The 15,866-nt window shown below is 37.3% G+C and overlaps 1 protein-coding gene and 1 long non-coding RNA gene across 22 annotated transcripts in view; one reads left to right on the top strand and one right to left on the bottom strand.

The window, feature by feature from the left end:
* LOC140603648 (uncharacterized) overlaps positions 1 to 15,866 on the bottom strand; it is a 166,090-nt gene that overhangs the window by 80,861 nt on the left and 69,363 nt on the right. For 13 of the 16 annotated variants that reach the window (XR_012006594.1, XR_012006587.1, XR_012006591.1 and 10 more), the window contains one exon: positions 13,449 to 13,607. This is a non-coding gene — a long non-coding RNA (uncharacterized lncRNA). Of the gene's footprint in view, positions 1 to 463; positions 5,785 to 12,678; positions 13,608 to 15,866 lie in introns of those variants that run through there. The other 3 variants (XR_012006595.1, XR_012006581.1, XR_012006590.1) reach the window with 2 other exon arrangements.
* UBR5 (ubiquitin protein ligase E3 component n-recognin 5) overlaps positions 1 to 15,866 on the top strand; it is a 135,853-nt gene that overhangs the window by 100,004 nt on the left and 19,983 nt on the right. For all 6 annotated transcript variants that reach the window (XM_072774091.1, XM_072774090.1, XM_072774088.1 and 3 more), the window contains exons 33-45: positions 465 to 625; positions 744 to 983; positions 5,717 to 5,840; positions 6,448 to 6,559; positions 7,546 to 7,677; positions 8,065 to 8,322; positions 8,863 to 9,131; positions 9,304 to 9,515; positions 11,747 to 11,977; positions 12,693 to 12,766; positions 13,932 to 14,104; positions 14,209 to 14,322; positions 15,310 to 15,530. In XM_072774091.1, coding sequence (XP_072630192.1) covers positions 465 to 625; positions 744 to 983; positions 5,717 to 5,840; positions 6,448 to 6,559; positions 7,546 to 7,677; positions 8,065 to 8,322; positions 8,863 to 9,131; positions 9,304 to 9,515; positions 11,747 to 11,977; positions 12,693 to 12,766; positions 13,932 to 14,104; positions 14,209 to 14,322; positions 15,310 to 15,530 — 2,321 coding nt within the window. The remainder of the gene's footprint in view (positions 1 to 464; positions 626 to 743; positions 984 to 5,716; positions 5,841 to 6,447; positions 6,560 to 7,545; positions 7,678 to 8,064; positions 8,323 to 8,862; positions 9,132 to 9,303; positions 9,516 to 11,746; positions 11,978 to 12,692; positions 12,767 to 13,931; positions 14,105 to 14,208; positions 14,323 to 15,309; positions 15,531 to 15,866) is intronic.

Raw genomic sequence — 15,866 nt, 5'->3', positions numbered from 1 at the left:
TATACATAGATCTATAAGACTTAAAAAGGAAATCAGACATTTGAGGCCCACTCTAGATCAAAGACATGGTAGGTATGTGGCATAAGTTAATCACTGACATTAGAAATGTTTTGTTTAAAAAGAAGAATGTTTTGTTTAAATTTATTTTGAGGGATGCCTGGGTGGCTCAGCAGTTAAGCGCATCTGCCTTTGGCTCAGGGTGTGATCCTGGAGTCCTAGGATCGAGTCCCACATCAGGCTTCCTGCATGGAGCCTATTTCTCCCTCTGCCTGTGTCTGCCTTTCTCTCTCTTGGTCTCTCGTGAATAAATAAATAAAATCTTTAAAATAAATAAATTTATTTTGAGATCCTTATTATGAAATGCTAATATTGAAAAAGTGTTAGAACTTTTTACTTTATAAATATTTGTCTAAACATCATAAAAGATGTTTCATCATTAATAAAGTGATTATAATTTTTTAAAGCTTTTAGATACTCTACTAGGTACACTAGTGAAAGAACTCCAAAACAAATATACACCTGGACGTAGAGAAGAAGCTATTGCTGTGACAATGAGGTTTTTGCGTTCAGTGGCAAGAGTTTTTGTCATTCTTAGTGTGGAAATGGCTTCATCCAAAAAGAAAAAGTAAGACATCCTTTTTTATTTGGGCTTTTCTTTAATTTCACACACATTTTTTGTAATGATAACTTTGTATATATGAAAAGATTCATAAAAGATTCTTGTATTTTCCTTTTTGCTCTAGCAACTTTATCCCCCAGCCAATTGGAAAATGCAAGCGTGTATTCCAAGCACTACTACCTTATGCCGTAGAAGAATTGTGCAATGTAGCGGAGTCACTGATTGTTCCTGTCAGAATGGGGATTGCTCGCCCAACTGCACCTTTTACTCTGGCCAGTACTAGCATAGATGCCATGCAGGGCAGTGAAGAATTGTTTTCAGTGGAACCACTGCCACCACGACCATCATCGGATCAGTCTAGCAGGTAAATTTCTACCTGGAAACAGATTCTGATTAATTCTTTCTCTGGAAATGTCATGTTTGGCTTACTGAACATTTGCATAAGCATTCAGGTGGTGATGTTCACCATTTGTGCAACAAATGGTAGAGATATTATTTTATTTGGAACATGTGAGAGCACTTTAAAAAATTATACGTTGTGTCTCTATAAGGTAATAGATACATAGTTGTGGGTATTATTTTTGGTATGGAAAAACATGTTTTGTTATGCCAATAAAGTAATCTGGTAAGAAAGTTCAGACTTCTGCAGACATCATTACTTCTTTTCTCACATTAGATATAGCTTACTGTAAGGCCAATTTGAGGAATGAGAAGACCTGTAACTTTCTCTGTGTCTAAAGGCTTGGGCTAGGGGGCAGCTTGTTATTGTGTAGTGTAAATAACCAGAATGCTAGAATTTAAAAATACTCTCTACAACAACCATGTTATCTAAAATAGGACTAAAACAACTCAATAACTAAATGGTTCTGGTTATAAGATTATTTATTCTTAATCTCATTCATCTTTTCCATTTGTAACTAGACTGTAAGCTTGTTGAGTCAGAATGTTTAGAAACTAAAATATTCTGGTGTCTTTTAACACAGTGCTTCAAATTAAATTTGCATGCAAATCATTTGGGGGTCTTAATAAAATGCAGAGGCTGATTTTGAAGGTCTGGATGGGGCCTGAGATTCTGTATTTCATATAAACTCAGGTAGTGCCGATGGTGCTGGTTTAGGGGCCACCTCTTTGATTTGCGAGGCTATAGTGATCTTTAGCAAATATTTGTATATTTGGTTTTCTCAAGTCTGATTTTGTTACTGTGTATATGTGTAATGATGTTTAATAAAGATCTTTGGGACCTAAAGACCCTCTTCTTCTTTTCTGGAAAACATCTCTGTTAATGAGGAAGGACTATGTTAGTGTTTGGTAGTTCCCAAGACTTCGTCTCTGGGTTTCATCTGGGTTAATGTATTGAGTATCTGCTCTCTCACTGTTCTCCTTATTCCATGTGCCAGTATGTGTCCCAGCTTTTCCTGTATTGTCAAGTCTCCTAGGATACCCTGGAATTTAAATCCAGATTTGTCTATCAAAGCTTTCCCATGGTAGCCTTGACACTTATATACTTCCAGGATTTGCTGAAAATGATTATAAATCAAACTATATATTTTCAGACTCCCTGAATACACTCCATTATCCAGTGATTCTGTTAACAAAATCTGCTTGGGCTCCATATGATGCTCCTGATTCTGATACCCTGTGAGGAGACCCCTGGTTCTTGAAGTGGTATTACTTTGTGAATTCTTTGTATCCTCTCCTTGGTTTTGTTCTAGAACATAAAATTTTTTTTATCTGTTGAACAGACTTTGGGGTGATAGCTTTAAACAGTGTCAGTGAGCCTGTTGTTACTAAGTATCAAGACTTTGTGTCCCCTGGGGGATCCCTGAGTGGCTCAGCGGTTTAGCGCCTGCCTTTGGCCTGGGGCGTGATCCTGGGGGTCCCAGGATCGAGTCCCGCATCAGGCTCCCAGCATGGAGCCTGCTTCTCCCTCTGCCTGTGTCTCTGCCTCTCTCTCTCTCTCTCTCTCTCTATGTCTATCACAAGTAAATAAATAAAATCTTAAAAAAAAAAAAGACTTTGTGTCCCCTTGTCAACTGCTTCTTAGGCCCTTTGTTTAAGTATTGTGCACTCTTTGGGGCGCCTGGCTGGCTAAGTTGGTTGGGCGTCTGCCTTTGGCTCAGGTCATGATCTCAGGGTCCTGGGATTGAGCCCTGCATCAGGCTCCCCGCTCAACGGAGAGCCTGCTTCTCCCTCTCCCTCTGCTGCTTCCCCTGCTTGTGCTCTCTCTGTCAAATAGAGAAATAAAAATCTTTAAAAACAACAGCAGAAAGTACCGTGCACTCTTCAGCTCTCCTCTTCATTCCCATCTATTGATTCTTTTTTTTTTTTTCTTAAAGATTTTATTTATTTATTCATGAGAGACAGAGAGAAAGAGGCAGAGACATAGGCAGAGGGAGAAGCAGGCTCCCTGCAAGGAGCCTGATGCAGGACTTGTCCCAGGACCCCCCCCCAGGGATCATGAGTTGAGCCAAAGCAGATGCAGATGCTCAACCACTGAGCCACCCAGGTATCCCCTATCTATTGATTCTTCAGTCAGTCCCTCAAGTTTTCCCAGGAGATCTCATTCGATAGTCAAGAAAGATAATAGTGTAATGTTACTATTGCTACAACTGTTGATGTGATGTAGAAATCCTTCATTATAAATACAGTACAATCACTCCTTCTTGTAAGGGTGTATTTTGATCAGTGTTCCAAGCATGTCTTAAGTAAAAAGTTCATACTTGATTAGTCTTTGTGATTTCCTTTGTATTGGATGGTAGATGGTATGTATCACTCCACTGAGCATAAAGTTTTGAGTTCAGTATTTTTGCTTTTTCTGTTGCTTCCCTTCACCTCTTTAAAACTTTTGTCTTTATTAACCTGTTTCTCTGTGTACATTCCTCATACAAAAACTGTTAAATGAAATTTTATTATGAACTAGGAACTTTAAGCATTGTAAATGCATTACAATGCATCTGTTTTGATTTTCACAATAATTCATGACCGCTGTCATTCTACTTTTAAAAACAAGAGATCTGAGCCTCAGAGAGGTTAGGTAACTTCTTCAAGGTCAAATAACTATTAAAGTTTAAAGATAATTAGAGATAATTCTAGACAGATTTCTTTTTTCCTTTTTCCTATACTTGAGAATATTAGGGGTAGATAGTGCTGTTTGGTACTTTTTTTCTTTTTTAAGGATTTATTTCTTTAAGAGAGAGAAAGTGTACAAGCAGAGGAGAGGAGCAGAGGGAGATTCTGTGGGGCTCCATCCCAGGACCCTGGGATCATGACCTGAGCCAAAAGCAGATGCTTAACCGACTAAGCCACTCAGGTACCCCTGGTTTGGTGCTTTTTGATGGTGTTGAGGCATTGGATTAATATCAGTGAACCTGACCCTACCCTCACAGTGCAAATTGCAGTCCTAAACTATCATAAGTGCAGGTTTATAATTAGTTCTCTGAAGAGACATTTTTCCTGTCCCCATCCAGCCACGGTTGATATAGGCAAGTATCTTAAAATTGGTTACCCTTTCCTGATTTGTTTGGCTTTATGTATCTGAGTGTGAGAGAAGAGGGAATTTCTGTGATGTAACTTCCCATTTTTGCTTACACCCTAGACTGTCTCCTGTGAAATCTATGGCTCCTTGAAACCCTTCTAGCCTAAGAGACATGAGCAGATTCCTTTGGCATACATGGTGGCACCACTGCTCTCAGGCTTATTGACGTATGATTGTTTTTCTTATCGCCAGGATAGTTGTGCTTTGTTTTTTAATATTTTATTTAGCATATTTAGGTATTCTACACCAAGAAGGATTTCTCTGCAGTTTGGCAAATAGCTGTAACTTAAGAAGTATTTTAACAGCTCCTGTTAGACTGGCTTTCAGGACTGTAGCTGTGCCATGTCTCATGGGAAAGAGGCTGAATCATGGTATGAAGAAAACTGAAGCTCCATTTCTGAATGGGGAGTTAATAATATATTTTAGGAATTAGCAGTATCATACATACTAAGTACATAAGTCCTTTGAGGGGATGATAGATCTTGTGGATGTTCCAAGACTTCTTTTTAAAATTATTTTAAAGAAATACTAATTGTGGCTTCACAAATGTTGACTTTTATTTTTTAATATTGGAGATGTTGGAATCTTAGGTTGGAAATACCCTTTTCATCTTTTCTTTTAGCCTTTTCATTAGCTTTGTAATTTACTGTCTCTGTGAAGAACCAGTTACTTAAATTTCTAATATTAAACACTTGGATGTTTGAAGGAGAGTGTCTCAGTTGACTCTTCATGTGTAACTGCTTTGATTCTCATTTCTAAGAGCAACTGAGGTGAGGAAAGAACGCTATCTGTGTAAATACCTTTAAAAGGTCCTTTAACCTTAACCTCTCTATAGTTTGTGTTTCTTAATCTGTTAATAAAGGATAATAGTAGGTCACAGGGTTAACATGCTGATCTCTGACCTGCATTTTAAGATGCATTCTCTCATTCTCCCCTTCCTTTTATATTAGAAGTAGGTGTCCTTTCTTGGCTGTTTCTAAGGCATATTTTTAGAGAAGTGGAACTATTCGGCCACCCACCTTTTGTTATGATTCTGTTTTTAAATTCATACTTTTGAACTGATGTTTCTCCTCTTCACACACATCAGTGGGTTAATAAGCTGAAGCAAGTAGGTCATATCAGGTGTCTTAAAGACTAGATCCCTTGTAATAAACACACTCATTACCACACTTTGTTAATGGAGGAATGCTGCTGTTGGAGCTTTTGGAAGTTGAGGACTATTGGCATGAAAGCAGTGGAGAAGGAAAAATATTTCCAGTGGAGCATTTCAGTGGGAAGGACTCCTAAAAGGATGTGCATTAACAAATTTGAAATGACTTACTGAAAAGTAAAAACACTTCTGAGATTCCTAAGTTAAATCTCTGTGATAAAATTAATTTCTTTGGGCTTCATATTTTTGGATATACTATGGATTAATTGTTGGTTTCTAAGAATTTTTATGTGAGATTTAAAATAGCATCCTAGCAAGTGGGTCACACTAAGCGATACCAAGAAGCATAAAAAGTGTGCTGTATAGCAGGGGGGTGGCAACAGTGCCCTCATGAGCTCTTGCTTCTCCACAGCTCCAGCCAGTCTCAATCTTCCTACATCATCCGGAATCCCCAGCAGAGGCGCATCAGCCAGTCACAGCCTGTTCGGGGCAGAGATGAAGAACAGGATGACATTGTTTCAGCGGACGTAGAAGAGGTGGTTGTAACTGTCTTCATGGTGGTAGATGAGAGGCTTTTATATGGGAGGAAGAAGTTTTATTAATAGTAGCTTACTACCATTAGGTGTATTTGCTTCCAGCATTTAGACTTTTGTTACATGTTCTCATTTGTGACTATATATATGTTAAAAATACTTCAATAATTCTTGATTTAGTGGATAATACAAAATTGGACACATAAGCTTGTTTTTACTTCGGGTTAATAGAAAAGACATCCTCATTGTTCAAAAAAGTTTTAGTAGTTTTGTGCATAGTATTTGAAGGCAGAGGTAAATTTTATAACTGGAAGTTTAAAAAACATACTCTGCACACAGTTGTTATACTTCTAATTTTAAGGTTCGGCATATGGACAATAATTACAAACTAGGGTGTTTTGACATAATTTTTGGTAGCAAGTTGTCAATAGCCAATGATTTTTAAACTTAAAATTCTCTGTAGTGAGGGAGCTTCGTATTTTATTTTATTTTTAAATTCATTTTGTTTGGAGGGAGCTTTGAATTTTAGTTACTAATTGCTGTGGAGGAACAGCTGGTAGAGATGTGGGTTTATTATGTACTTTGTCTACAAATAAGATTCTGGATTTAGGTTGAGGTGGTGGAGGGTGTGGCTGGAGAAGAGGATCATCACGACGAACAGGAAGAACATGGTGAAGAAAATGCTGAGGCAGAGGGACAACATGATGAGCATGATGAAGACGGTATGCAGGTTATTTGAGAACTTATTCAGTATGAATAAATCAGGTATCTTTAAGGATATTAATATAAAGAAAAGCCCCATTATAATGAGCAAAATGTTCAACATGTTTTAAGCCTAGGAAGTCTGAGGATGTTTCAAAATTTTAGGAAGCAGCCGTATACATATATGCATATATGTGTATATATACTTATACATATAAAATAATTCATCTTCTTCCTTCTTTACCTTTTGACTCAAAGGTTTTGACTTTCTCTTTTCTTAAAAGGCTTTTTAGAAGTTGATAATGATAACCCAAGTTAGGATACATTTGCAAATTAGAGAAAAGGGAAAAAAATTACCTATAATCCCACCCAGATGCTAATAGCTTATATTTTTACTTTCAGTCCTCGCCTGTGCTGCCCCATTCACACGCATATCTTTGATATTGTATGTTTAATTTTTGTGCCCTTCTTCCCCCCACTAACAATAATCATTTTGGCCTTTTTGCTACATAGTCATTGTAACTATTCTTATTAGTCAGACTTTTGGGGATCAGCGTTATTGAGATATAATTGACATACAATAAATTGCACGTATTTAAAATTTATAATTTTATATGCTTTGACATGTATATACTATGAAATTCTAAATAGATCTTTTTAGCTTTCTTCTCCTTTTGGAATCCCAATATGGAAAACAGATGAAAATTAGCAGTGGACCTAGCCCAGAGCTCTGCCCACTGGTGGAGGTTCCCCTGCCCAACCTTTTTATCTGAGTCTATGCAGAACAGATTTTGAATTGCTATGCAATAGTCTACTGAGTACCATAATTTGCCTAGTCATTTGTCTTCTACTAAGCAAGCAGTTATGCTTTATTGTAGTAGTAATCCCTCTTCTCTGTCCTTTCTGCCCGCCCCCTTACCTTATGATATCCTGCTTTTCAGACCCTGTCTTACTCCACAGTGAGTTTGTACTTTTTCCCCCCTTACTATTTAAATATGTTTTCTAGGGAGTGACATGGAGCTGGATTTGTTAGCAGCAGCTGAAACAGAAAGTGACAGCGAAAGTAACCATAGCAACCAAGATAATGCTAGTGGGCGTAGAAGTGTTGTCACTGCAGCAACTGCTGGCTCTGAAGCAGGTATGTTACTTTATCCTTATCCAGCTTTCTTGCCTATACTAAAGCTATGTATATATTCAACATGAATTTGTTAAACTGTACTCCTTATGATTTGCACAAGGGTGGCTAAGTCTTTATAACTTCATCCTTTTTCCCTGTGGATGTTAGTGAGGACATATTTTAATGACTTTTTTCTTTTCTGATTTTTTAAATACTGAATTAATGTTAAGGTTCATTGAAAAGAATTGTTTTGTAACTAAAATATTTTAATAGTGGGTTTTGTGGATTATTGACTATGTCTTGGCATTCTGTTTAATATATGTATATTTTCCTGAGTGAGGGAGTACACTGTATTTTTAAATATCAACAAACTGACAGTGGTTTCGGTTTTAAAAATAAAAAATTTAGGTGCAAGCAGTGTTCCTGCCTTCTTTTCTGAAGATGATTCTCAATCAAATGACTCCAGTGATTCTGATAGCAGCAGTAGTCAGAGTGACGACATAGAACAGGAGACTTTTATGCTTGATGAGCCATTAGAGAGAACCACAAATAGCTCCCATGCCAATGGTGCTGCTCAAGCTCCCCGGTCCATGCAGTGGGCTGTCCGTAACACCCAACATCAGCGGGCAACCAGTACAGCCCCTTCCAGCACATCCACACCAGCAGGCAAGTCTGAAAACTTGGTATTCTTAAAAGTGCTTAAACAGGTTTTTAAAATTATGTATGTTCATCTCAACAAATTAAGTGGTTTCATAATAGTTCTAAATTGTTTTGTCGAGTTTAGATACTTATGCTTATATCAAGGTTTCTCAGTCCCTGCACCATTGCTGCTTTTTGGGTTGAATAATCCTTTATTTGTGCACTGTAGGATATTTAGCAGCATCCTTGACCTCTGTGCACCCAGATGCCAGTAGCAATACTACCCCTACCCCTCCTTGTGACAACCAAAAATGTCTGTAGACATTGCTAAATGTCCCCACTTTGGGGCAGGGGCAGTAGCAAAATTGCCTCTGGTTGAGAACATTATGGTAATTCTTGTCCCCCCTCATCATTGCCCTGTCTCATTTAGTGTGGTTTAAGAAAAAGTTTTTTGTTCCACTGCTGCATTTGCCAGTGCAATTGATCTTTTAGTTTACTTAAATATGTGTAGTGCTAGAGAAACACAATTAGCATCTGACAACTTGTGGTTGTCCTTTTTTCTTATAGCAAGTTCAGCGGGTTTGATTTATATTGATCCTTCAAATTTACGCCGGAGTGGTACCATCAGCACGAGTGCTGCAGCTGCGGCAGCTGCTTTGGAAGCTAGCAATGCCAGCAGTTACTTAACATCTGCAAGCAGTTTAGCCAGGGCTTACAGCATTGTTATCAGACAGATCTCGGACTTGATGGGCCTTATTCCTAAGTATAATCACCTAGTGTACTCCCAGATTCCAGCAGCTGTGAAATTGACTTACCAAGATGCAGTAAACTTACAGGTACGAAAACATTGAAAAGTTACTCATTCAAATAAATTTTTTGGCTGTCAATTATGAGAATCCCAATAAAATGGGAATTAATGTTACAAGTATTTAAATGTTTACATCATACTACTATATCAAATTTAACTTTATTTGGATAGTTTTAACTATTTTAGTTTGGTCTTCATAGAACTATGTAGAAGAAAAGCTTATTCCCACTTGGAACTGGATGGTCAGTATTATGGATTCTACTGAAGCTCAATTACGTTATGGTTCTGCATTAGCATCTGCTGGTGATCCGGGACATCCAAATCATCCTCTTCACGCCTCTCAGAATTCAGCTCGAAGAGAGAGGATGACTGCACGAGAAGAAGCTAGTTTACGAACTCTTGAAGGCAGACGGTATGAAGTTCTTCATGTATGCTTGTATATTTAGACAGAACCCTTAGGTCCTAAAAAGTTATGATCTTCTTGACTGCTATTACGTAAGACCTCACTCTGTTTTGAAGGAGGGAAGTGCCTTGTATTACTACTACTTTTTTTTTTTTTAACATTTTATTTATTTATCCATGAGACACACAGAGACAGAGGCAGAGACCTAGGCAGAGACAGGCAGAGGGGGAAGCAGGCTTCCTGCAGGGAGCCCAGTGTGGGACTCAATCCTAGGACTCCAGGATTACGCCCTGAGCGAAGGCAGACGCTCAACCACTGAGCCACCGAGGTGTCCTGTATTACCTTTTTTTTTTTAATTGTGTAGTTGAAGCAAAATAAGTTAGTTATAATCCAAGCTATTTTTAAAAACTCATTCAAATTGCAGGAATCTGATGCTAAATACTGCTCAGTGTTGAAGTAGTTCATCTACATCCTTGTGTCATTATCCCTCTCAGGCTTTCCCCCTTTCTCCAATGAAAGGCATGTATTCATGGGAAGACTTAATTTTGACCATGATTGAATATGAATGCATGTTGTACTTGGGAAGAGGAAGTGTGCAGTTAGCAAAGCTGCTCTTTGATTCCCTCAAGTCAAATTTCTTTTTCTGTGTCACACAGTCTGCTGAATTGTATTTAAACTATATTTCTGTATGTTTTTCTTTCTTTTCTTTCTTTCTTTCTTTTTTTTTTTTTTTTTAAGATTTTACTTGTTTAGAGAGTGAGCACATGTGAGAGAACGCATGAGTTGAGGGAGGGAAGCAGTGGGAGAGGATTTTCAAGTAGACCCCCTCGGTGACTCCCTGGGTAGCACCAAGCCTGGGGAGGTGAAAGAGGCTTGATCTTAATGACCCTGAGATCGTGGCCTCAGCTGAAATTGAGAGTCAGATGTTTAACCTTCTGAGCCACCCAGGTGTCCCTGTATTTGTTTTCTTTCTGTTCGGTTAAGATAAAGTAACTTTTCAGAACTAGGAATTTTTTCAAAATTTTATTTATTTGAGAGAGAGGCTAGCAAGTGAGCATGGACAGAGGGAGAAGCAGACTCTCTGCCAAGCAGGGAGCCTGATGACACCCCTCTCATTGTGGGTTTGTGTGTGTGTGTGTGTGTGTGTGTGTGTGTGTGTGTGTGTGTTTTAAGATTTTACTTCTTTATTCATGAGAGACAGAGAGAGGCAGAGCCATAGGCTCCCTGCAAGGAGCCTGATGCAGGAATTGATCCCTGGACCCTGGGATCATGCCCTGAGCTAAAGGCAGATGCTCAACTGCGAGCCACCCAGGTGTCCCTCAGTGTGATTTTGATTGATATTTCCCTAATGCCTGAATGATGAACATCATTTCATTGGCTTATTGGTCATTTGTGTATCTTCTTTGGGGAAATGTTTGTTTAAAATTCTTTGCCCAGTTTTTAATCACTTTTCTTTGTTATTGAGTTGTATGAGTTACTTATATTTTCTGAATATAAGTTCCTTATCAGATATAGGACTTGTAGAAATTTTATCTAATCCATGTGTGTTTTCATTTTCTGGATGATGTCCGTTGAAGGATGTAAGTTTTTAATTTTGATAAAGTCTAATGCTGTGTGTGTTTTCTTGTTGCTTGTGTTTTGGGTGTCAGGATTGGCAGTAGTTCTCAATGTGTGATCTCTAGAATGGCAGCATCACCTAGGAGCCTGTTAGAAATACGAAATTTGGGGCCCTACCCCAGACCTAGATTTTGATAAGACACTAAAGTTTGAGAAACATTGTCTTTAGGGAAGAAGTTCCTTTTCCCATTCCAAAGGACACTGGAATTCCTTTCTTGGTTTAAAGCACAGGACAGTGGAGCACCTGAGTGGCTCAGTCGGTTTAGTGTCTGACTCTTAATTTTGGCTCAGGTTATGATCTCAGGGTAGTGAAATCATGTCCTGCATTGGGCTCTGTGCTCAGCAGGAAGTCTGCTTGGATTCTCTCTCTCTCCCTCCCTCCCTCTCTCCCTCTCCCTCTCCCTCCTTCTGCCCCACTCTGCCTACATGCTCTCTCAAATAAATCTTTAAGAAAAAAGTACAGATCAAATTATGCACAATGGTTATATCTCTAAAACAGTCACAGGGGTAATGAATTTTGATTTATGGATATTCTCAGTTCCTAATCTTACATATTTATGGTAGTGGTCAGTTTAACATTTGTGTCGTTTTTAAAACATTTTCATTTCTTTTTCCTCCTACAGACGTGCCACATTGCTTAGCGCCCGTCAAGGAATGATGTCTGCCCGAGGGGACTTCCTAAATTATGCTCTGTCCTTAATGCGGTCTCATAATGATGAGCATTCTGATGTTCTTCCAGTTTTGGATGTTTGCTCACTGAAGCATGTGGCATATGTTTTTCAAGCCCTCATATATTGGATTAAAGCAATGAATCAGCAGACAACATTGGATACACCTCAGCTGGAACGCAAAAGGTATCTGTACTTGCCAGGAGGTTGGTTTAGGAAATGCTTAATTTCTCAGTGTGGTCTCTATTAGTATATTGTCCGATTTTTGGAGTGAGGAGAACAGCGCTTCAAAAGAGAAAGAGGACAGGAACATTTCATGTGGGAAAGAGGGCTTGAGTCTCCATAGCTACTCCTTATTTAAAACAGGAAACCTGGGCAGCCCTGGTAGCTCAGCGGTTTAGTGCTGCCTTTAGCCCAAGGCATGATACTGGAGCCCTGGGACCAAATCCCACGTCGAGCTCCCTGTATGGAGCCTGCTTCTCCCTCTGCCTATTTCTCTGCCTCTCTCTCTCTCTCTCTCTCTCTCAATCTGTGTGTGTGTGTCTTGAATGAATGAATGAATGAATGAATGAATGAATAAATAAAATCTTAAAAAAAAAGGAAACCTAAGAATCTAATTAAGCTTTATGCTTGATGTAGTTTATCATGTTTTCTATTTTGTATAAGTATTCACTGTTTGTTAATGTGATTCTCTTTTGCTTTCTTTGAGCCTGTTTTATAATTGTAGTACATTTGGCTGTCCAGTCTACCATTCCCAGAGTCTAAAACTTGATCACAATGTTTGAAACTGGCTAGATATGTAACTGACTTTTTCAGTGTTTTTTTTTTTTTTTTTTTGCTTATAATTCCCATCACCTTTGCTCCATATTTTATGTAAAATGACTCACTTGTCTTTTTAAAGGACGCGAGAACTCTTGGAACTGGGTATTGATAATGAAGATTCAGAACATGAAAATGATGATGACACCAATCAAAGTTAGTGTACAGAAAATCTGCTAATCTACTTCAAGAAATGGCTGCCTCAGTATTTCCCCTTCAAGCTTTTTAACTTCATTATTTTCTGTCGGGGTGGGAATTTCTCTTTTCTTCTCTATGTCCCATTTCTTGCATTTTCTGTCCATTTTTCCTTATGCATCCTTGAATTATTTGCTTCATAAATAAGGATGAATTAAATGTTACGAACTTTTCAACAGTTGGTATCTTTGCTATTTTATCTTTGTATCCCTTGTGTTTTAGTTTTATGTTTAACTTTATTTTTGAAAGTCTTAGTAGAACCTTATTAATACTGATGCAAAATAGGTTTAGTCAAGAAAATGAGAAATTCCAGTTATAACTCCCAAATATCAAAACTCTTAACAGTGCAATAAAAAAATATTTCAAAGTCAAGAATTATTTTGGAATCTTCTGCAGTCTCTGTAGTTTCTTAGCTCTTATTTCAAGTGGAATTTAAAACAATTTATAAAGTGTGGGGTCAAATAGCCCAGTCTCTTGTCTATTTCTTATTAACAGCTAGTACTTCTATTCAGCCCAGGGGAAGACAACTGACTTCACTGCTGTAGTTTGAAAATCCAGTTGTAGCTCATTATTTTCACAGCATACTGTAAGCACTGTCCAAAGTTTTATTCCATTAAGGGGAGGATGGTGTTCTTATGCTTACTGTTGAGATGAATGAGATGTCCAGACATTTCTGTCTTGTAGAGAAAGCAGAACTTAGTAGTAAGCAAATGCTCAAATCTCAGCTCCTGACCGTCTTCTCTTAGAGTCATCAGTGAGCCTAAATATGCTTCAGAAGCTAGCTGTATTCAGGTCTGAATCCCTAGAGAAAGAGAAAGATACGGGAAATGTTTGTCCAATACAAAAGTGGAACAAGATTTGTTACTGCTAATACTTTTTAAGATAAGTCTGTATTGTGGTGTTAACGTATACATAATAGATTTTACCATTGTAACCAAACTAATATTTTGAATTATCTCCTAAAAATATTACCAAAATTTTGGACAGTTTAACTTATTTTTAGTTTTTGAGTGGCATTAAAATTTCATGAAGAAGGAAAAGGAATTTTGGACTGAGCAGATTAAGATGCTTTTCCTTCCCTAGTAATTAATATTTTCTAAAAACCACTTTATCTCTTTATGTGTAGGTGCCACTTTGAATGATAAGGATGATGACTCTCTTCCTGCAGAAACTGGTCAAAACCATCCGTTTTTCCGACGCTCAGATTCCATGACGTTCCTTGGATGTATACCCCCAAATCCATTTGAAGTGCCTCTGGCTGAAGCCATCCCCTTGGCTGATCAGCCACATCTGTTGCAGGTGATTTAAATAAACTAGTCAGTCTTAAAAGATTTCTTTTTTAAGTGACTTTATTATTTTTTTAACTGTACAGTATAACTGGAATATTTCTGTTAAAATTCCAGCCAAACGCTAGAAAGGAGGATCTTTTTGGCCGCCCAAGTCAGGGTCTTTATTCTTCATCTGCCAGTAGTGGGAAATGTTTAATGGAGGTTACAGTGGATAGAAACTGCCTTGAGGTAAGATAGTAAAAATCTTCACAATATAGTATTTGTGAATGAGAACTTGTCGTAATATCTAGAGTCTTAGAAATGCATTAATCCAAAATATTGTATTGTCTCAAATAATGGAAGTATTAGAAATTCCTGCCTTATGACAGATTTCCACATAATTTCATACTTCTGTCAGTGTCACTAAAACTGCTTTGAGACTAACTTGTTTTATGTCAGGTGACTTCATCTATAAAATGGCAGTTTTGTTATGTGTTTTGCCTATTTCACAGAGTTGAAGCTACTGAAAATTAAATCTTGATGTGTGTAATGTATATACATGTATTAATGTGTGAGCATATATAGTATTGGCTTGAAAAACTTTTTAACTGTAGAATGAATAAATAAGGTAATACTAATAATGACTTCTTGAATAATTATATCTACTAGGCATGTTCTCAATCTTTATTACCATGTTGGATAGAAAGTATTTTTATCCTGATTTTATGGGTAAAAAAACTGAGGCTTTCATAGATTACATAAATTTCTTGTGGGAAAGTCTGTTGTTAACTAGTTAAGTAGCAAATCTAGTTTTTAGATTAAAGTCTGATTTGAGAGCCTAAAATTATACAGTCCATACTGCTTCTCCAATGAAAATGTAATAACATGTTTAAGAGCAAAATTTTATTATCTAAGGGATATAATATTGAAAATACATAGAACATTTGAAATACATAGAACATTTGAGTAATCACATATTATAGAGACTCCTTTAAAAGTTCTCTGAGGCTGCTGTGATAAATGCACTGGAATTGCATTAGTGCATTTTCATGGGTGGTCAGCAAGGGGAATCGGAGAAAAGAAACAGGCTGCATCTTTGTAGTTGAAGTGCCAGAGAAGAATTACTTAACTTCCATGTGATTCCTGTGGAATATTACTAAGTTGGAAAGGAAATCTAGTAGGGTTGAGTTTTTTTTTTTTTTTTAATGTATGACTTTTATATGTAAAAATTCATAGGTTCTTCCAACTAAAATGTCTTATGCTGCCAATTTGAAAAATGTAATGAACATGCAAAATCGACAAAAAAAGGAAGGAGAAGAACAGAATGTGGTGCCAGAAGAAGTTGAAAGTTCAAAACCAGGGCCATCTGCTCATGATCTTGCTGCACAATTGAAAAGCAGTTTACTAGCAGAAATAGGGCTGACTGAAAGTGAAGGGCCACCTCTTACATCTTTCAGGTATTTGCTGAGTGGGGATATTTTTTCTGTTGCATTAATTTATGGGTAGTACAATTCTTGTAAGAATTTTTATTTAGGAATTTTATAATTTTATTTCATTTATATGTAAATAATAGACTTAAATGTTATCTTATTTCTGTGCTTTCCTGATTTATAATCAGATATTTAAATATGTGATTTTTCTGGATTTTTGAAGTGACAATATAGCCATTGATTGGCATTCTAATTTTCCTTTTACTTTATTGAGGAAATTCTAAGACTATGTTTTTTAATGTTAGTATATGTCCATGTCAAATTGCCAATTATAGACATGTTAGCAGCTTAACAAAGAGAAAC

Source organism: Canis lupus, chromosome 14 (genome assembly GCF_048164855.1).
Source record: "Canis lupus baileyi chromosome 14, mCanLup2.hap1, whole genome shotgun sequence".
NCBI classification, from domain to species: Eukaryota; Metazoa; Chordata; class Mammalia; order Carnivora; family Canidae; genus Canis; species Canis lupus.
Note: the sequence above shows the minus strand (reverse complement) of the source record. Positions and strands in the feature narration are given on the sequence as shown.